Source organism: Tetrahymena thermophila, assembly GCF_000189635.1.
Source record: "Tetrahymena thermophila SB210 genomic scaffold scf_8254811, whole genome shotgun sequence".
NCBI lineage: Eukaryota > Ciliophora > Oligohymenophorea > Hymenostomatida > Tetrahymenidae > Tetrahymena > Tetrahymena thermophila.
In genome coordinates this window covers 118,025-139,369 of record NW_002476567.1, presented here as the reverse complement: position 1 = coordinate 139,369, position 21,345 = coordinate 118,025, and the positions used below count along the sequence as shown (strand labels likewise).

Sequence of the window (21,345 nt, the reverse complement as noted above, 5' to 3'; positions counted from 1 at the left end):
AATGTCGAAGACTAAACTGAAGTGACCATCCTTAATTAAAATGAATTTTTAAATAAAAAGTGAAGCTTAAAAAACAATTTTACTGGTTCTAAGGTTTATGAGCACAATTTGAAAATTTTGCAATTTAGGAGCTCTATTGAATAATTTTTTACACATGATCAATATTTAATTTAGCCTTAATAAAAATTTACTATTTAATCTTATTTTAAAAGTAGAGTTCTTATTTTTTTAATCCTATAAATAGTTAAAATGAATAATGAAATCTTTGAATTTTACAAAAATGAGTTTAATTAACAAAAATCATTTTGTAATACAATTTAAAGTTTTATATTTACTTATTTTAAAAATGATATCTAAGAATTAAGATCAATTGAATTATCTTGTATAGCCTATAGAATTTAAATATTTAAGCTACTCAATAATCGCCCACTAATCATTCCCTTTATAGCTCTCATGAATTTTGTTATCAAAAAGCTTTAGTTCCATAGTCCAATCTTACTATTTCGTTTTTACTGCTTTTGATGCAGTAGCTAAATAAATTAATTTTAAATATTTTAAGGGTTTTCAGCATGTTTAGCTTGCTGTTTAGTTAAGGATAATTATAATTGATCGCATTTCTAATCTTAATTCTCTAGCTAAATAGTCTGTTTAGAATTTTACAAGGATAAAATTTTATTTTATACATGCTATTACTGCTACTTTTAATTTTCTAAATTGAAATCTGATTAAAATACTAATGTTTAACCTGCTGTGTTACATTTTAAAGGTTCTTTCATAAATAAAGATTATTGGCGCTTTTTAGCTCCTTTTAATAAATCATCATTCACCATAATATTTTCTATATCGGATGTATCACTTCTCTTTTGATAATATTGAAGATCAAATCTATTTATTGGGCTATTATTTTAAATTAAATTTTCTAATTTGGACTATTCTAGCAGTTCTTAAGATTAAATTTTGCTCTCTGCAAAATAGCTGAGTTGCTGCTATTCATTTTTTCTCATAGTAGAAGTAAATAAGACTTTATTTTTTAACCTATATTAACAAATTACTTTAAAAAAGTTATTTGATTATTATTTATATTTATGATAGTTTATTTGTTTATTTATTAACCCCCAAAATTCAGACTTTTTTAATTGTGTTTTATTAATTAATTTTGATATTTCTATATATTGTTCAAAATTTAGAATAGTAAAAAAATAAAAAAACTAAAACAAGTGCTTCAACTGGAAATTTATATTTATAAAAAACAATGAAATTTCTTAAATCATCTACTTAAAATAAAATATAATATCAAAAAATATATAATTTTCTCTTTTTATTCGTTTTATAAAATCTAAAAGTGTATTTACTATTTAATAAATTTTAAAAATAATTGAAATTTAAGTATGTATGTTAAATAAAATACTAATTTTACTTATTTAATATTAAATTTCTCATATAATAAAAATCACCAATAAGCTTGTAAAATTTAATAGCAATGAGCAAAATTTTTTAATAATGGCTTGATGATAAATAATATTTAAATTAGTATTTTATGGCAGTAATATCATATTAGCTCAGCATTTAGAGTTTCTGCTTTTTGAAAATTCTAACCGAATTTTATTAATTATATTATTATTTTCAGTTATCATTCAATAAATTGGTCTTTAAGATAATTAAAATTTACAATAAAATATTTTTAACATCTCTAAAATATTTATATAAACTTAAAATAAAATAATGTTAAGGAATTAATTCATTTACTTTGTTTAAAATTTTTATATCATTAATTTATTTTCAGTCAAACAAAATATTTTTTTTCTCAAATTTAAAGAGAGTGAAAATTAAATAAATTTGATATTTTTAATTAAAATAATTATTTTTTCTTAAAAATTAATATATTCTAACTTATTCTTTAAATAAATTATTTTAAGTTTCCACAAGATCAAAAATATATTTTAGGCATAAAAAAAATAAAGTTAACGAATCAAATAATTTTTTTAGATTTAAATGCTTTTTTTATCAGTAATTTTTTTTGCTGGATACCTTTCTTTAACTTATATTAACTTAGAGAAGATAAAACTTGACTTAAGTTATTATGAGGAAAATAATGCTTGTAACTCTTTAGAGAGTCAAAGATAAAAAAACTATTTTCTAATAATAATTTGCTGTGTCGTTCTTATTAAAACCTTTAATTCATATCTTCTCTCCTTTTATTAAGATAAGCGAATTAGTATTCGTTTAATTATTAAAATTTATCTAATTTTTAAAGACCAGGATCTTCATCTTATTTTTAAATTTTAGGAGACATTTATAGTTTTATATTTTAAATAATTTCGTATTGCAATTCTTGAATTGTTTAAATGGCCTTCTTATTTTTAAAATATTCACTTTTTCTCTTCACATGTTGTTTTGAAACACTTTGGCGATGATGAGATAATAATTGTTATTGTTACTTTGAATTCTAGCTTTAACTGTCTTCTTAGAATTTTATTGCTTTGTTATTTTGATCTGGAAAATATGTTGATGAAGGAGGTTTTTCTTCAAATTAAATTTAATTGAAGTTGTTAAAACTCTTTAAATCTAAGCAGTTCATGTTGTATTCTAAAATCTCTTATTAGCTTTTTTTTTCTAATACACCTTCAATATAATCTTGCTCTTCTTACTTTTGATATGTTGAGCCTTCAGTTGGCTCATGTATGCTGATATTTTCATTTATTAAAATACTATTTTGTATTTATGCTTACACTTATTATTTAAGTTAATCTCTACTTTTTTATTTGATGAACTATAGTTATTTAGATTTTTTAAGTATGTTTTCCTCTAAATTAATGCTGTTAAAAGTTTTATTTTATATAGAATTAGTATCAGCGTTTGAAATAGACTTTTAAATTTATTCTTGATTTTATAATTCTTATTCTTATAATATTTTAGTGTGAGACTTAATTTCATTAATATTTTTTTAGCTGCCGCAGATATCACCTTATTGTTAATTAATAGTTTAATTTGATGAACTTGTAGAACTATCTGAGTTTTCTAATAAGCTGGAGTTAGAGCTTATATTTTATTAATCTTTTTCTTTTTTCTCAATTCCCTTTTTGAGTTCTTTCAAAAGTTCTGTGTTCTAAGATATTTTTATTTAGGCTTTTATTAATTCTTTAAGCAGCTAAGTAGACTTAAGTTTTTTACACTTTCTTTTAGAATACTCTTATCTTCTCTAGTCTTTGCAATATTTAAATTTATTAATTAAACTTTTAGTGTTCGCAGTAAAATGTATGCAAGGACAATATACTATTTAATGATCCTTCTAGTGGCAGCAAAGACATTTCATATTTACAGATGTATCTAATATTTTTTGATGATTTGCATTATCTCTAATCATACAAAATATTTCCTATTAATATTTAACAATTTTATTTCATCATTTATTTTTAAGTATCACCCTTAATTAATCTTAAAGATAGTTTTAAAATGAAAATGAAATGTATAAGTTTAAGATTCAATAAAGAGATAAAATAAACAAGAAATGTTCATTTTTCTAAAATAGTTTCATTTATTAATAAAAGCCTGGTTGATAAAAAATGCAAATATTTAATTTCAAATAAATTACATATTCTTTTGAATATTTTTTCAGGATGTCATAAAATTGTTAGTAAGAAACTAACCCTGCATATGTTTTTGTTTTCGAGACTGCTATGAATTTTCTTGTATTTTGGCAAATAAAATCTTCATATCCAAAGATATCTCCTTTCTGTTCATTCAAAAAAATTAGAAAAAATTGGATTTAAAAAAATTAATTGATTGACTTAAGTTACATGTAAAAATTAAATTAGACTTGGAGATATTTGCTACTTTAATTAAGATTCTATGGGCAATAGCTCAACTAAATATATAAATATCATAAAAATAGTTTCAATATATTATATAATTTAGTTAATTAATTAATTAATTAATTATTTAATACCCTTTCCTTCAATTATAATAAAGAACTTATCTGAAGGATCTCCTTTGGTATAAATAATTTCTTCAGGCATAAATGTCTTTTCTTCAATTTTCAAACTAATCTCATCAATAAACTAGTCAGAAAAAATATTTTTCAACTCCTCTTTACTTTTTAAAAGCTTGCTATAAACGTCTAATTTATATTGGCACTATAAATTATAGCTAATATTTTCAAGTATCATTTAACCTTCTATATTTTATTTTTATTACTACTGAAATAGAAATTCAAGTTATTTTTTTATCTTGAGCTAGAGAAATTTAGATATATTAATAGATTTTAAGTGTCGACTGACTTCAATCATATTTTATTTAACTTTCCTTTAATGGATATCAAATTAATCCAAAATTTCACCTACTTTATTGATTGCATAGCCAGTAATTGTTGAGCTAATTAATATAACAAAATAAACAAATATCCTTTCTCCTATTAATAAAAATTCTTTAATTTTCGTTTGGATTAAATAATATTCAATAAAAAGTTTAAAATATTTTTTTTATTTATTTTATCCTATTAAAAATTAGTCATTTAAAATATTGAGTATAAATTATTAATAATCCTGTTTTAAATTTAGCATTTATTTTTTAAATTTTATATCTAATATTACTTGCGTTAGTAGGTACAATATCTCCATATCCCACAGTACAAATAGTTACCATGCTCCAATAAACAGAAGCTATATACTATTCAAACCAAGAGAGCTGATTTATTCCAGTAATGGTGACCCAATTTTTTTAATCTTGATTATCTTTTCCAATAATATAAAACCTAAAGTTACAAAAATTTTATAGTTTAAAATAAAATAAAAAAATATTACATGCATCCAAAGATATGGCTTGCCATAATGATAAAAGATAGAAGTTTAATAAACTATGAAACTGCAATTTAATTTTGAGTAAGCTGATAAAACTACTCGATTTATTCATAGAGTTATTTTAGATTAGTTAATCTGACTATTAGTAAAAGCCTAATTTCACCCAAATTTTCTTATCTCAGAGACATAGTTATAATAAATAATATTAAAAAGTCTATTCTATTTATTTATATTTTATTTATTTTAATTTATAATAAAAAATCTCAAAAAATTTTACATAAATCTCGAAGATAAGTATTTCTATAAAATGACTTTTCTATTCATAATTATTGCTCCTTTCTTGTAGATACCCTTTTTTCAAATAAATTATATTTGATCAATGTCCTATAAAAAATTTCAATTTTACAGTGTTGAGGCAAACTAATATCTCTAAAATTAATACTGCATAGATAAATAAATGGATATAGTTCAAAAAATTTTAGTTTTGTTAATAGAAAGGTTCGAAAGCGACTTCCATTGGAGTTAGTATTATAAGTAGAAGTGATGATATGAAAAATATGAAAGAAGTAATCAGCGAAATAAAGGAATCCTAGTTTATTTAGAAAAAAATATAATTTATTATTATTTATAATAAATTGAAATTTTACTGGCTCTATAACTGGTATTTGAATCTCAATGGTTTGTAACAAATCCACTAAGTAAATTAATAAATAAAATTCATTACTTTAATTATTAATTAACTATTTTACTTATTTTCCAAAATTAGAAGTAGCTTCTATGAATATGGCTCTTTTTTTATAAACAAATAAATATATTTTAAATATTATGTTTAAGAAAATACATTTTGCTATAACCATATGGATGATGATATTTAATTACTATTTAATGTGCAGACATCTCCAATCATATTTAGTTTGTTTATTGTCAAATTTGTAAGAGTTCTGCCCTAAATCATTTTTTTCATTTTGTATATGAATCTTGAAATTAAAAAACTTTAATTCCATGATAAATTTTTAGTAACTACAGAATTAGCGGTCTTTTATTTTTTATCTGTGAAGAGACATTTTAATATTTACTGAATTTTTTCCTGTCCTCCAACTTTATCTAATTTTGAGTTAGAAATTTATATTTTTTATTATTCGTTATTTTTTGCCATTTCTGCATCTAAATTTTAATTCTCTTCAAACTAATGCAAAGATTTTGCAACATTGTGTATTGGCTTATTTTAAAAACCACCAATCTTGGTCTTTGAAAATTAATCTATGCTATTTATAACAGAGTTAGAATTTAGTGGGGCGTCTCCTTCTAAACCTATTTTCATATGTTCTTTTTAATTTTTTAATAAAGAGTTTTTTTATAGCTATCCAATCATTGGCACATCTTAACTAATATTGAAATATCTGCTTTAGTTAAATTATATAAATGAGTTATTTTTATCATCAGGACTATTATAATCTATCTATTTTGTTGTGTTTAAGTTGCTTTGTTAATTTTACAAATTTTATAGGCTATTTTCAAGTTATTAATTCAAACTAAAATCTACTGAGAGTGTTCTCATAATATATTTATTTAATTTAACCTAGTTTGTTCTACTTTTTATATTTAATTGATTAAATCAAGTAGGAATAAATATTATTAAGAAGAAAATATTAATATTAATAATTTCTTACTATGTATAACATAAGAAAAAAGTGTTTATATTTAACTATTAGATTACTATTATCACAACTAACTAATCTAAAAAATTAAATTATTTTTATAAATAAATAAACTTACAAAATGTATGCATTTAGATTATTTTAATATTAACTCAATCATAAAATTTTATTAATAAAATTAAACATTTTTTAAATACTTTAAATAAAATACTTTATTAATCATCGAGAAAAATAAAATATTTCACACTAATCAAATATAATTAACAAATCTATTTTATGTTTTGATTATATTTTTTTTCGTTTAACATCATTGACAATATAATATTTATTGATGATGCTAAAGTATTTACTTATGCTATGTTTTTAGTATTTTTCTATTAATTTTTTTGCTAATAAATTAATTTAATTTGAAATTTTGTTTAGTAAATTAAAAATTATTATTTTTTGATCATTATTTTGAGCTAATAATTCATTTATAAATATTTTTAATTTATTATTCATTCAAGTCTTTATCATAAATGCAAATAATTGAGCTTTTATTAATTTAATTTTTATTAAAAAATTGTTTATTTAATTTTTTTTATTTTACTAAATCACAAATTCCTACTCATAAATTATTTTCTTTTATTAATAAATTGATAATAAAATTATAACAAATATCTAAATTATTCAAAAACATAAATTCAAGGAAAAGATCAAAAAAAAGATAGTTTACAATTCCAAAAAAATATTTTATTTTTTTCATTCAAAAGATATCTAAATATTTGTTAATTATACATTTTATTTTTTGCTGCTTATCCTGAATGGGCCCCAGACCCAATCTAAAATTTTATTTATCTACAAGTCTTTTATATTGATTTTTTATGTATTTTTGTATCAAAAATGCAAATAATTATTTATGCTTTTATTCTTAAAATTTAAATAAAATTTGTTCACTTAATTTTTTTATTCTCCTCTCTAAAGTAAATTAATCTACAAATTAATAAATTAATAATATTATTAAAGTAAAATGAAAATAAACTACCTAAATTACTCAAAAATACAAATTCTAGAAAAAGATGTGAGGAAAACTTAAATTTAATATTAAAAAAATAATTATTTAAAATACTTTCTTTATTTTTTGATTTATCCTTTATTATTTAATAATTAAAAATTTTAATTTGTAAATGATTAACCTGCATAAATTAATTCACTGAAAGGATATTTCAAAGCTGAAGAATCTTCTTCTTTTATTTATTTTCTTCTTTAAAATTTTATCAAATTTTACTACTTTTAAAAATTTATTTTACATGTTTTTTTTAAATTAAATAAATATTTGTTTCTATTTTGATAACTCAATATTATTGAAAGGTAAAAGTATAAATTTTGATGATGTTCCTACGGATTCAATAAATTAAGATAAAAAATTTTCTATATGAATTTATATAATGATTTAGGTAAATAAATATTCACAACTTTTTAACTTTCTATTCTTATATTCAAGTAGATGCCTTTAATCTTTTAGTAATAAATCTTATCAGAATTAATTAGCTTATGATAAGATTCTTCTACATATATAAACATAACAAAAAGATATCAAACAACTAAAAACTTATAATCATAAATTAATAATCATAAATAAAAAAGAATCAATTACCTAACACAATAAAATGGAGTTTCCTGATCGTTATTTCTGCCCTTTAAATAAGCAGATTATGTACTAACCAGCTCAATGCGAAGATGGATATAATTATGAAAAATCTTGTATCATAAAGTATGTTATGGATATGGGTCATTCACCAATCACAAAGCAACCTTTAAAGCATAATCAAATTCAAGATAATATAGCCTTAAAACAAGAAATCGATTAAGTAAGACATTTAATTACAGATGAAAATAGATTCAGGGATCTTAAGTTAGTTGCTGAAGAAGAAAATAAAAATGATAACAACAATATCTAAGTTGAAGGAAGTAACAATTAGAGCAACTCCTCTCAACTAAAACTTCAAATCAATAGATTCAATGACTAAGTTAAAATTAGTATTAAGACCCCTGAAGGTTAATAACGCTCCGCTTGTGATATTTGCTGTGTTATTGATGTTTCAGGATCTATGTCTGATGAGGCTAAAATTAAGAACTCTAAAGGTGACATTGAGAGTAATGGCCTCACTATCCTTGACTTGGTAAAGCACTCAGTAAAGACTATAATTAATAACTTAGACGAGAGAGATAGACTTTCTTTAGTAGCATTTCACACTAACGCCTACAAAATAACAGATTTAACTCCTATGAATGAAAATGGAAGAAATCATGCAATTAAAGAGTTAGAGAAGCTTATTCCCTTGGACTCCACTAATATTTGGGATGGTATCTACTAAGCTTTAGAGGTTGTTAAAGCTGGATAATAGTAGAGTATATAGAAGGGAGAATAAAGAGTAGCTTTCTCATAAATTTTACTATTCACTGATGGCTAGCCTAATGTTATTCCTCCTCGTGGACATCTGCCAATGCTTAAAAAGTACAAAGAAGAAAATGATGTTAATTGTTCTATAAGTACATTTGGATTTGGTTATAACCTAGATAGCGAACTATTAGATTAGCTTGCTATTGAAGGAAGAGGCTCATTTGCATTTATTCCAGATGGATAATTTGTAGGCACAGTATTTGTAAATGCTCTAAGCAATTTAATGACAACTTTAGCTGTAGATGCAGTACTTTGTATTGAGAATAGCAATGGAGCTTAATTTGAAGAAGTATTGATAGAAGAAGAATAAGCCAAAAACATTTTAAACAAAGAAACTGTTTTAGGAAACTACGACTACTAAAGATGTTCGTGGGGTTTAAATATTAATATAGGTACTTTATAATATGGACAATCAAAAGATATAGTAGTTACTATGAAGAATGTGAATAATAACTCTAATAAACCTTACATCACAGCTACCTTAAAATATAGGACTTCATCAACACACAAATAACCTGAAGAAATATCAGCATCCTCATCTGATATCAGCTAATAAGAAAACGAAGTTATGGTTGACGTTTTCAGACTTGAATCAGTAGAAGCAATTAGAAAAGCGATGACTCTTTTTAAGACTGGAAATAGAGGTGAATCATAAAATATTATTAAATAGCATATAAATAACATAAGTAGCCATCAATTAAGCAAGTAAAATAAATTCATATAGGATTTAGTTAAAGATTTAGCAGGCTAAGTAACAGAGGCCATATCTGTAAATGATTATTATCAAAAGTGGGGCCGTCACTACCTCCCTTCACTCCTTAGAGCTCATTAAATTTAACAATGCAATAACTTTAAAGACCCTGGTGTGTAACATTATGGAGGAAAATTATTTAACTAAATAAGAGATAAAGCTGATGAAGCTTTCTTAAAAATACCTCCACCTAAACCTTCAATTAAAAAGTAAGGTTAAGCACCAAAGTCGGTAAATATGGCTTCTTACTATAATAATAGCGCTCCTTGCTTTGATGGTAACTGTTTAGTCAAAATGGCAAACGGAGATATCAAAAAAGTTATGGATATTAGAAAAGGTGATCTCATAGCTAGTCCAGCCATTAATGGAGTCGAAGCAAAAGTATCTTGTGTAGTGAAAACACCATGCTTAAACAATCAAGCTTACTTTGTTGAATTCGAAGATGGACTCATAATTACTCCATACCACCCTATAAGAGTAAATGGTATCTGGTAATTCCCTTGTTAATTAAAACCAACTGAACTTAGAGAATGTGACTTTATTTATAGCTTTTTACTTGAAAGCGGCCATTCGATGGAGATTAATGGAATAGAATGTGTAACCTATGCTCATAATTTCTAAGAAGAAATCGTAAAACATGATTTCTTTGGTACAGAAAAAATAATAACCGAACTAAAGAAAATGATTGGATGGGAAAATGGCTATGTTACTCTTTCTACTGATTGCATGATAAGGGATCCCACCACAACTCTTGTTATTGGCTTAAAATAAAATATTAAGAATTAATTATCTATTGAAAATATCTAAAACTATCAAATTATTGTTTGAATTGATAAAAAAAATTAAATTTTTTTTATTTCATTTATGTTGAATGAATTAGTTTAGGAAAATAATATAAAAAATATTATGTACTGAGTTATGTATGTTTTGTATCAAGATGATTTTCTGAAATAATTTTGAAATAGAGATTTAAAAATGACTAGCTATTACATAAATACAAAGTGCCATCTTTATTAAACTAATAGTTTACAAAATATTTAAATAAGCTGTAAATTTAATTAATTAATCTACTTTTAATTTATTCAGTTATAACAATTAAACAAATGTAAATTAAATTTATAAATTCTTAAATTATTATTATTATTCTCAACTTTATATTTGTTGAAATAAAATTACTTTGTAAAAATGATAAAAACTAGTTTTTTAATGAATTTTATACTCTTTCAATCTATAAAGATGCTTTATTTGTTATTTATATGAAATAGATAACAATAAAAATAATTTGAGGAATATATTGTTAAAGTATATTAAATTATTTTTAAAACATACCTCTATATAACATAAAATGATAAAAATCCAATTTAATAATAATAATAATTTATAATTTTTATTTCATGGATACCTTTTAAAATTCAAATACTCTTTTATCTAAAAGTGTTTCTTAAGCTTTAGGAGACCCTCGTTTGTTTCCATTTATATGGAAATCATATTTTTTAAATTAGAATCTAATCTATTTACTAACATCTCTTATTGAATAATTAGTAGTTTTTTTTTTAGGTTTAAAATTGCAAATTTTTTGAATTTTTATGTGTCGTTACAAATGATAGTAAATAATCTTAATAAGAGATAGATTGCCAATAGTAGCCATTTATATTTAAGCTTACTTACAGAGAATCTTAATTAATTAGAATGAATTAGCAAGGTATTTATATATTCAATTTTCTTAAAAAAAAACTGCTATATAGATATCATATTTTGTAGTTAGCTAGCTAAGTTGAAAAATAGCAACTAAAAAAAATAAAGAATCTTTTTTTGAAAGTTTCTAAATTGCTTGACACAAAATTGTACATTAATATATGATTTATATTTTGAAATAATTTTTTTAATTTAAATTGATAAATTTTTTTTAAGTATGCTTACTTTTTTAATGATTGATTAAGTTTATTTATCTATGGATTTTATGAGAATTTGATTTTATTAATTACAAATGTTTACAAAAAATCTTTAATTGGTAAAATACAAATGTAAAATTTATTTCAAATAAGTTCTATTAAAATAATTGCATTTCATTTAATTTATGTTTTACTAATATTTGCTGAGCTATTATCTCTATCTACCCTTGATAATACCTTAGTTCTTACAGCTTTTGTCATTTGTTTGGTGCTAAACAAAGTAAGCATTTCGTTCTTCTTTTTTTTCTTAAAACCTTATTTGGATTTGATTACATTTGAAAAATTATTCCATGGGAAATATGCATTGTAGGATTTCATGCTGTCAAATTCAAGGATTAATGAGAATTTATACTAATCATCTTCAGAATTGTGATTATATTCATCATCTTATTCATCCATTAAGTTATATTAAGGTGCTAATGTTTATGTTTGAATTAAGCTATTAGATTAAATAGTATGGTTTCTTTAATTATCACGAGGCATATTTGGATCTTCAGTAATCTTAAATGATATCTTTTTATTTGTAAATTTCCTTTAGAATCTTTAAGTCCTATTATCAAATGACTGATTATTATTTGCTTCTAAGTCTAATGGCTAATGCTCTCCACTTTTTATAATACTATGTTGCTTTGTATAATGTGAGGAAGAGCGATGGTTTGTATTCAGCCTTATGTTTGATAAACTTTAATTTTTATGATTTAATGTTTCTAGTAAAAGCTTCTTATTACTATGAATTTTTTAATCATAAAGTTGGATTTATTAAATTTAAAATTATGACTGTGGATGAATAGCTGTTGGCATTTTTACTTTAGCAGATTAGTTTTTATACAGACCAGGCAAAGCTTCTTTAGGGTATTCTTAGCTCTGACTAAGTATTTCACTTTACAACTATTGTATCTAGGTCTTAGTAATCGAATCATCTCTCCTATTCTTTCTACTTTATATCTCTATGTTTCTTTGAGACCTTATATTTCTTTAAGAGCTCCTATTATTCTGTAAATAATTTTACATGAGTTCTTTTTTATAATCATTTTGAAGAGAATTTATTTTTTCATTCCATAATTCATTTTGAGTTGTTTTGCTAGATTTTTTTCTTCCTTAGTGAGAAGGATGGTAATCGTTTGCTGTTTCAGGAAAATTATAATTTTACAAATAGCTTTAGCTAGTATTGTAATTCTCTTCATAGTTTTTTGTGCTTTACTAAGTTTACTAGAGAGAATTTTACTATTCAATTTCAGGAGGCTGTTAACCAAATATTAATAATGTATTGTTTTTATGTGTACCTTTTCTTATTGAAAGCTATCTTGTTGACTGACCTCTACTACTGTTCTCATATAAGATTTAATAACGAGTTTATTCTATACTTTTGTCTTAAAATTATTATTATTATTGTTGATCTTATTCATCTAGTCTAATTGAAACTGAGTTACTATCTGGATTTAAAGCATTTTATTGTGATCTATTTTGATTATTTTATGGGTAAAAATATTCATCAAGGTTTGCATAAGATGGTTAAATAGGGTTTTATCTTCTCTTACTATCTTTATCATACGAATTCTAAACTTGGTAAGGCTAAATTAATTTATTAGCAGGAGATTAGTGGTTTTATTTTTCAAGCAATTACAGCTACTTTCTATTTCTTGGAGAAAGCTGATCAGATTAAATGTCGAATTAGAGTTCTGAATGAGTAAATATTTCTTTATTCATAGAAAGCATAGGACTTGTATTTTCTTACTTTGTTTGCTACTTTATTGGTGAAATTGGTTCCAAAAGTAGATTTGACATGGGATTGATATTGCTTTATCCTGAAGAGGGCTAGAGATTATTTGAATTACTAGCTTTATTATCTTTTCCCTCATAATAATTTAGTAAGCTTATATTATTAGATGTTCCGTGAGGGATTTGATGAGAAGGATTTGAATCGTCTATCGTTGCTGAAAACTAATTATTTGTTACTGGCATTAGAAGTTTTGAATGAGATTGATCATCGCGTTTAATTTCACTTGTTTTTCTTTTATTATAACCAGAAAAATAGCTTGACTTACGCTTAAATGTATCTACTGCTGAAGATTGTTAAGGAGTGTTATTACTATTTTAATTACTTAAAGAGTTTATATTGCTTAAACTTTTGCTATTGCTTTACAAATTTGTAAAGTTTGATTCTATTTTTTGAATTTCAGGATGGCTTTAAGGTTACTAATTATTATGACTGATACTAGGGTTGATATTACTAATATATATAGCATTATTGTTATTTTAATTTATTTCAGTTGAAGCTATATTTTTAGATTAAAAGTGTTCATCTTATTTTTTATGTTAATCTAAATTTATTGGTGGTATATTTAATGCTATGCTTTGAGGTTTATGATCAATTTAAGGAGTATTCATGATATTATTTGTTTAATTTAAATTAGAATTTTACATCTAATTCATGTTCATAAATGTGACGTTGCTCTTATCTGATGAGTTTGAGGAGTTTTAATGTAGTCGAATTTGGTGTTAATTTTAATTTTCTTATTCTTCTCTTTAAAACGATGACTATTAAGCAAAAGAAAAAGAAGTGTTATCTTTGCTAAGAAGGTGATTAACTGAGAGCAGATTTTTTTAATCAGCGTTAGTTGGAGTAACTTTTCCATCATAATATAAATGATTATCTTTTTCCATTAAGAAAATGTTTGGTTGATTCAGATCTTTTTTTTATGAAACATCAAACATATTTTAAATTACAGAAGGAAGATTTTAAGGATTATCTTTAATTTCTTATCCTTATTAGCTTGGAACATGAGTAAATTAATCAAGATGCTAAAAATCAATAGCACTGTTACTTTTATTTTATTATGAAAAAAAAAATTTTGCCAACTATTCTTTTTATTTATCAGAAAATTCAGTATTAAGATTAGTCGAAAGGGTGTTATTTTATTTGTTCAGATGTTAAGATTTAAACATAACTATTGCTTTGTAAGGAGTATTTTCACCGCTTTTGTCATTATAAAGAGTTGTAGCTGTTTATTTCATCTTTTGATTTTCCTCTCCTTACTAATCATTTTATTCTTGATCATCATTTTCAGGATCATCATCCTCTCCATCTTCATCTTAACTCTCTTATTGTGAATTATTATATATGTCGACCATATCATCGTAAAATTAAACTATGTCATCTAAATTTTTGTATAAATACTCAAAAAGTCTCTTCCAAACATAAGCTTATTGGTCTCTGCTGTTGAATTTTTTAGCATGTCTTAGCTTATCTAATTTCTATCTTTCAGTTTGAATATGAGGTTTTTTAGCCTCCTAAATTATATCTTTTAAAGTGTTTTTCTTATAATTTTTAATGTAAAATAAATAAGGGCAATCACTTGTAACATGCGAAATACCCTAGCAGTTTTAACATCTTACAAATACTCTAACAGTTTATCTATTTATGTTGAAACTATCATAAATCATTCTATATTTTTCTAGATCAAGCTAATATTTCTTTAGTAATAAACAAAAATCTTCATAACAGATATATGCTACAGTTGTTACCCTAGAAGCCTTCGCAGATTGGACTCTGCATTGTTAAGAAAAAAATTCCTCAACACCTAAACTTTCTCTTTTCTAATTTTAAATTTTAAAATATTTCAAAATTTTATTTTAAAGTGAAATTTTTAAATAGTGTTTCTAAATTAACTATTTTAAAACTGACTGATGTAAGTAAATATTCACTTTACAAATAATTAATAACATTATTTAAATGAAAATTTAATTTCGTTTTAATATTTTTTAAGGGAGAGGGAGGGGGATGGAAATCTGGGTTTACTAAAAAATAAAAGGGATTTTGATAAATTATCCTTATTTCCTCTCACTCCAGTCCAAAAATCCCGGATTTTACCCCCCCCCACCCACCTTTTTTGCAATACTAAAATATTTAATTAAGCTTAGAATAAATAATTGATATTTAAAAAGATTTTACTTAAATAGTGCAAGGACACTTATTTGATTAATAATATAACTCAATCTCTCCTCTTATAATAAAATAAAATCTATCAGGGTGATCTCCTTCATAAAAGAGATACTACTCTTAACTATAAGTTTACTCCTAAAACAGATTACACAGCTCTGATAAAAAACTATCACTGAAATTAATATTAAAAGCTTATATTGTCTTTAAAATATTTTTGTAGAGCTCTATCTTAAGCTAACTTCGCAAAGAAATAGTTAAACTATTCAACATCTCTTCAACGACTTTATCCTACTAGTTACTATCCATAAGAATATATTCTATATTTTTCTTTACTTTTACTTAAATATCTGGAGAAACATTCCTTTTCTTTAAATATGACTCAATGATAGCTAATTTCTTTCTAACCATATTCGAATTCATATAGAGGTTCGACATAATTGAACCAATTTAATTTAAAGTAAAACCAAATACAACACAACTTATAATAGCAAAAAAAGATGCATAAACTCTTTCCCCTATTTATTTTTCATACATTTAAATTAAAATATTAATGTGCTCTTTGCTAATTATTTATAAAAGATTAATTTACTGTAAGAATAAGGGTGAATATCACCATAACCAATTGTAGTCATCGTTATTATACTCCAATAAAAAGAATATATATAAACTTATAACCATTAAGTCCTATCTACATCGATAGAATCAAGATATGTTTTTTCAATGTCTGATTTTGGTAGAGTTGAAATTTCATAAATAATGCAGGCAGAAAGATGAGCAACAAAAAATATAAGGAAGATACATTTTATTGCATCGCCAATATGACTGTTTTTAAGAAACTTATCGTCTATCTTATTAAAAATTATCAAAAAGTCTAAAAACCTAATTAAGTATAGTAAATTTAAAATCTTTAAGTTAGAATGGAGCTAACTTAGCAAATAAGGGATTCCAACAATTAAATCAATCCTTTTTGATTAAAAATTAAAGTTTAATATTAAGTAATAATTTCATTGTTTTTAATATTTTATTTGAAATGGTATTTCAAATTTAAACTAAAAAATGTATTACCACAGTCTGCCTTGTAAGTAGTTTTTTAAAACAGGAATTTAATCTTTTACTAATAAACCACGAGAATAAAACTGAGTGCTCATATTAACAAAAACTTCAAGAAGCAAAAAATATAAAGTAATTTTTTCAACATACCCTTCAGAAAATAAGTTGAATATCTCATCATAGGAATGTTTAATTGGCAAATAGGCAATATTTATTAAAATAACTATAAATGTTAAGACGTCAAATATAAATTTTGTGGTGGAGAACTATTTAATTATAGAAATATTAATAAATTATTAATTAGATACGAACTAAATATTTAATTTACAGGATTAATAGTACAATACATTATTGAGATGTAAGCTTTATATAAAAAATTCTTTAATAATGTATGAAATATTTAAATAAAAAATATTACAAACTATATCTGAGATGAGAAATTATAATTTTAGGAGCTTTTTCTGTTTAGGATATTATATAAAAAAACGTTAGTCATCTTTTAATAAAGAAAATAGTGCATAAAACTTGCATTTTATGTCAATCATAAACATAAATTACATATCTTGAAAGCTTCAAAGCGATTTCCCTTTTAAAATCTTCCCATACAAAAGCTTTATCACCCAAAAGTTAAAATGAATATCTATCATCTAGTGTTTTTCTAAATACATAAGATTGTGATTTATTTAACATTATTTTTTAAAACTTTTTTGCAAGCATCATAACTCTAAAATTTCTAATAGTTTTCTCAGATCTTAGCTATTTTTAATCCTTTTATGGTAATGGACTTTGCTATTCTTTCTTTTCTCCCTAATAGTTCAAAGATTTTTGTGTATTAATTACTTTAATCTCTTATGTCTTATTGTTAGGACTTTAGTTTTACACAATTTACTATTGCGATGTTATTTGGTTTGCATTTATTGTAATATTAGATTTGCTTCTAGTTTTATTTTGATAGTTAATATCTAATTCCATTATTTGAGGTTTTGAAAATGTATCATACTCATTATGCTAATTAATATATTAATTCATATTTATTCCTGTTTTAGACATCGAAATACTTGAGTTTTTATCACTCCAATACAAACTTTCTTGCATATCTATTTTTCTTTAAAAGGGAGTTTAATCCACTTCATAGAATAGCTTTCCTCTTGAAGCAGCTCCAATCCTTATTTTACTTTCGCTATCTATATCTAAGCTTTTAGGACTTTAAAAGATTTCATCATGGTCATTCTTTAATTATATCATAATGTTAAATATTTTTGAAAGTATTTATTTGTTTCTCTTTAGATTATCTTGAAAGCTCTACTAATAACAAAGTTAAAATATACTTTTCAAAAAAAAATAGAAAGAAAGTAAATTCCAATTAATAATTATTTCTTATAAACTGCATTTGCTAATTTAGAAAATAATAAATGAGTTATGGATTGTAAATATAGTATTGTTACACTAAATTAAATTCTTTTTATGAGGTAAAAAATTGATTGATTTACGCAGTGAATTTTTGATTTAAACAGATTTTTGAACAGCACAATTATTTCTTAAATCTCTCAAAACTTTACATTTTTTTGTTTAAAAAAATACATATTTAGTTAACTTAATCATTAAACTGGAAATATTTAATTAAAGATTGAAAAAAATATCACTACTTTTGTATTGGTTACGATAAGTGATATTAATTTAAAAACACTATTTTTTGAAATAGTAACCTATTCTTACAAGTAATACTAAGTTTAGCTTTAATTACACTTACATCAGTTACTTGCTATTTATTTAAAGAAAATTATTTAAAATAATTAACAAAACCAATTAAAAAAATATTTGTTAAAGCAAAAAATTATATTAAAGATATTACCTTTTTAATTTATAAATCAATTAAATATTAAAAATAAAAAAATTCAATTTAAAAATCCATTTAAAGCTAGAAGTAATAACTTATATTTATGTTTCTAATAACTGATTTACTTATTGTTTAAATCCTTTTTGGGTTAATTTATCTAGTAATTTTTTCCAAAAAATAATTATTTAAAATTAAAACGAATAATTAATTGATTTTTCTTTTAAAATTATTCATAAAATAATTATTTACAATTTACTTCAGAAAACAGAAAAAGAATTTAATATTCTTCTTATATTGAAAAAATTTTTAACAATTATCTATATAAATTTTGAAAATTAGATCAATATAATTTATCATTTAAATTTAATTAAGTTATGTGAAATTATTTTAATTTTTGTTTATGGTAAGTATATTGAAAAAATTTAATTAAAAAGTAATAAATTTAAAGAATATTTAATTTAAAATAAATTTTACATATTTATTTTTATATCATTTCACTTATATTTTATTAAGATTTTTCAAATAAAAAATATCGCTTTAGTTTGAAAATAAATAAAGTTAACAATATGGTAATTAATGCCAAATAAATATCTTTCACATATTTATTAGGTATCTATCATTTATCTTTTAATTTGAAAGAAATATTTTGATTGATGAAATATATTTTTTACATACATCTTTGATTTCAAACATATAAATAAATAAATAATTGAAAATAAAGATGTCTTTTAATAAAATATAGGGTCAATTGATTATTAATTAGATGAGAAAAAGAAGAAAAATAAATTGTAAAAAAGATAAGATAATGTGTATGTATGTATGCATTCTTATATGAATGCAAATAAGTAATGCAAAAACAAAAAAAGAAGTAAAAAGAAAAAAGGATAATAAATTAAAATAAAATATTGAATAACATTAATCAAGTATATCACTTAGGAGAAAAAAATGCTTCAATAGGTTTTTGGCAAGTCAAAAGGAGGTGAAGTTACAAACTCTCACTTAACTCCCAAGGTTTTAAATAAAGCTCAAGAAGCTGAAAAATTAGCTTCTTAAATTCAAGCTTAAAGATTTAGCAATAGATTGGTTGCTTTCTCTTCTCAATATCCTAGAGCTAAGCTCTTCTTCGCTGGTATTGGTATTGGTACTCTCTTATACGGAGCCAATTAATCATCCAAGGCCAGAGAAAATAAGGTTGCTACTGAAACTAGAAAGGAAAGAATGGCAAAGCCCACTATTTAATTAACTGGTGCTGATTCTTAAAATCCTCCTTTTACTGAAAAGAACATTAATGACTGGCTCTATAAGACCGTTTCCATTACTGGTCGTCCTATCCATGGTAAGGGTATGATGATTCCTGCTAAATCATATGGTCTCCATGGTTTTGAATACCTCGTTCCTTTTGTCACTAAGGAAAATGAAGATGGTTCCGTCTAGGAAGGTCTTATTTTGAATTTAGGTAAGATGCTTTTAAAATTTTATTTTATTATTGCGATTAAAGTTTGGTTGAGATATTGTCATCAAGCATATTTACTTGCAAACTTATTATCACTAGATACTCTAAAAAAGCTATATTGTTAGAGATATTCATAAGTAAAAGGAGAAAATATTTATATGTATGTGTTAGTTATTAAGAAGAATAAACTTTTAGATATAAGGATATTTGAAAAAAAGGCATTTCGTTTGATTTGGATTATTCAACGATAAACAATAAAAGTGATTTAAATTATAGCATGGTTAGATTGAATAAGGGTTAGATAAGCTGAATGTTAAATAATATCTAAAATAGTAGGATGATAGGTGCGATATCTTCATCAAAAGAGTATTGTTAATTTTAATTGAATCTCAAATTCAGGAAAAAATAAAATAAAAAAAGCAGGTTTTATTGTATAAAATTTGAGATTGAAGTATAGCAAACTAAAAATGGCACCAAGCTTTTGGAAATGATTTTTGTTTCTTCAATAATTACTCTAGCAAATTAAATTAACCATTTAACATTATTAAAAAATAATGAATGAAATCCATTTATTTCCTACACAACAAAACCCTATATTTAAATAGAAAAGATTATTTATTCATAAAGCAAATCTTAAATATTTTTATTGAAGATATATAATTATTTTGACTACCTTTGTTTAATAATCAAGCAATACAATACAATACAATGCAAAGCAATCAAATCAAATTAATAAATATTTTATTATATTATAAACCTCGATATAATTTACTTAATTACCCTCTTGTAAGCTATTCATTGAATTGATATTGCTTATCATATATTTTATCTCAACAGCACACTTTATAGCTTTTTCTAATTGATAGATCTTTGATAAAAAGCATTTTTTTTATATTAAAAAACTATCTTTTTAATAAAAAGGTTTCATCCCTAGAGAATATGCTCCTATCTGGGCAAGAGCTAGAGTTGAAAATGTTGAAGAATAAACTTTCACTTGTGTTGTTACTGATGGCAAGCATTTAAGTGAATAAGGTGGTTTATTCGCTAGCAACAAACCATGCGAAAACTAATGGGAATATGCTGATCTTGACTAATTAGCCAAGCACACTGGTAAAATATATAATTAATTCATTTATGGTTAGGTTTATGTATCAAGAATATAGCAAATCATTTATGCAAAATTTTTAAATAATAAAACAAAATAGGCTTTGTTAACTAAGAATAAGTCAGAAGCTGCATCTTAGAACACGTAAATACTGAAACTCCTAATGACGAAAGAGACTGCAGACATATTGATATCTGCTCAGACTATAAAGAAGACTATCCTTACAAATTCACTAGAAGTGGTGTCTTATAACAACCTGGATAAATGTACTGGGACCTCAACAAAAGTGCTAGTTACTATAGTTTACTTGGTCTTGGATGTTCAGTCTTTTCTGCTCTTTTGTTCTTAGCTAAGTGA

At 23.4% G+C, this 21,345-nt stretch overlaps 4 protein-coding genes across 4 annotated transcripts; 2 read left to right on the top strand and 2 right to left on the bottom strand. All coding sequences in view use genetic code 6, as the record gives it.

The window, feature by feature from the left end:
* Window positions 1-1,969: 1,969 nt before the first annotated feature.
* Window positions 1,970-6,400, bottom strand: TTHERM_000070776 (cation channel family protein; the record flags this gene model as incomplete). Its single annotated transcript, XM_012795561.1, has 11 exons — window positions 5,638-6,400; window positions 5,546-5,585; window positions 5,444-5,490; window positions 5,203-5,385; window positions 5,074-5,147; window positions 4,800-5,015; window positions 4,590-4,750; window positions 3,947-4,174; window positions 3,798-3,865; window positions 3,593-3,733; window positions 1,970-3,376 (listed from the first exon to the last, which is right to left on the bottom strand). The coding sequence occupies exons 1-11, from the start codon at window positions 6,352-6,354 to the stop codon at window positions 1,970-1,972; spliced, it is 3,282 nt and encodes a 1,093-aa protein (XP_012651015.1). The 5' UTR covers window positions 6,355-6,400.
* Window positions 6,401-8,103: 1,703 nt separating this feature from the next.
* TTHERM_00070820 (von willebrand factor type A domain protein, putative) lies at window positions 8,104-10,476 on the top strand (the record flags this gene model as incomplete). The annotated part of the gene is made up of 1 exon (XM_001007820.1): window positions 8,104-10,476. One exon carries the CDS (start codon window positions 8,104-8,106, stop codon window positions 10,474-10,476), a length of 2,373 nt encoding a protein of 790 aa, XP_001007820.1.
* A 1,238-nt stretch (window positions 10,477-11,714) lies between these two features.
* Window positions 11,715-17,946, bottom strand: TTHERM_00070830 (cyclic nucleotide-binding domain protein; the record flags this gene model as incomplete). The annotated part of the gene is made up of 7 exons (XM_001007821.2): window positions 17,152-17,946; window positions 17,012-17,054; window positions 16,922-16,956; window positions 16,609-16,859; window positions 16,133-16,506; window positions 15,553-16,058; window positions 11,715-15,197 (listed from the first exon to the last, which is right to left on the bottom strand). The coding sequence occupies exons 1-7, from the start codon at window positions 17,836-17,838 to the stop codon at window positions 11,715-11,717; spliced, it is 5,379 nt and encodes a 1,792-aa protein (XP_001007821.2). The 5' UTR covers window positions 17,839-17,946.
* Window positions 17,947-19,375: 1,429 nt separating this feature from the next.
* On the top strand, window positions 19,376-21,345 carry TTHERM_00070850 (SURF1 family protein; the record flags this gene model as incomplete). Its single annotated transcript, XM_001007823.3, has 3 exons — window positions 19,376-19,886; window positions 20,805-20,993; window positions 21,089-21,345. The coding sequence occupies 3 exons, from the start codon at window positions 19,376-19,378 to the stop codon at window positions 21,343-21,345; spliced, it is 957 nt and encodes a 318-aa protein (XP_001007823.2).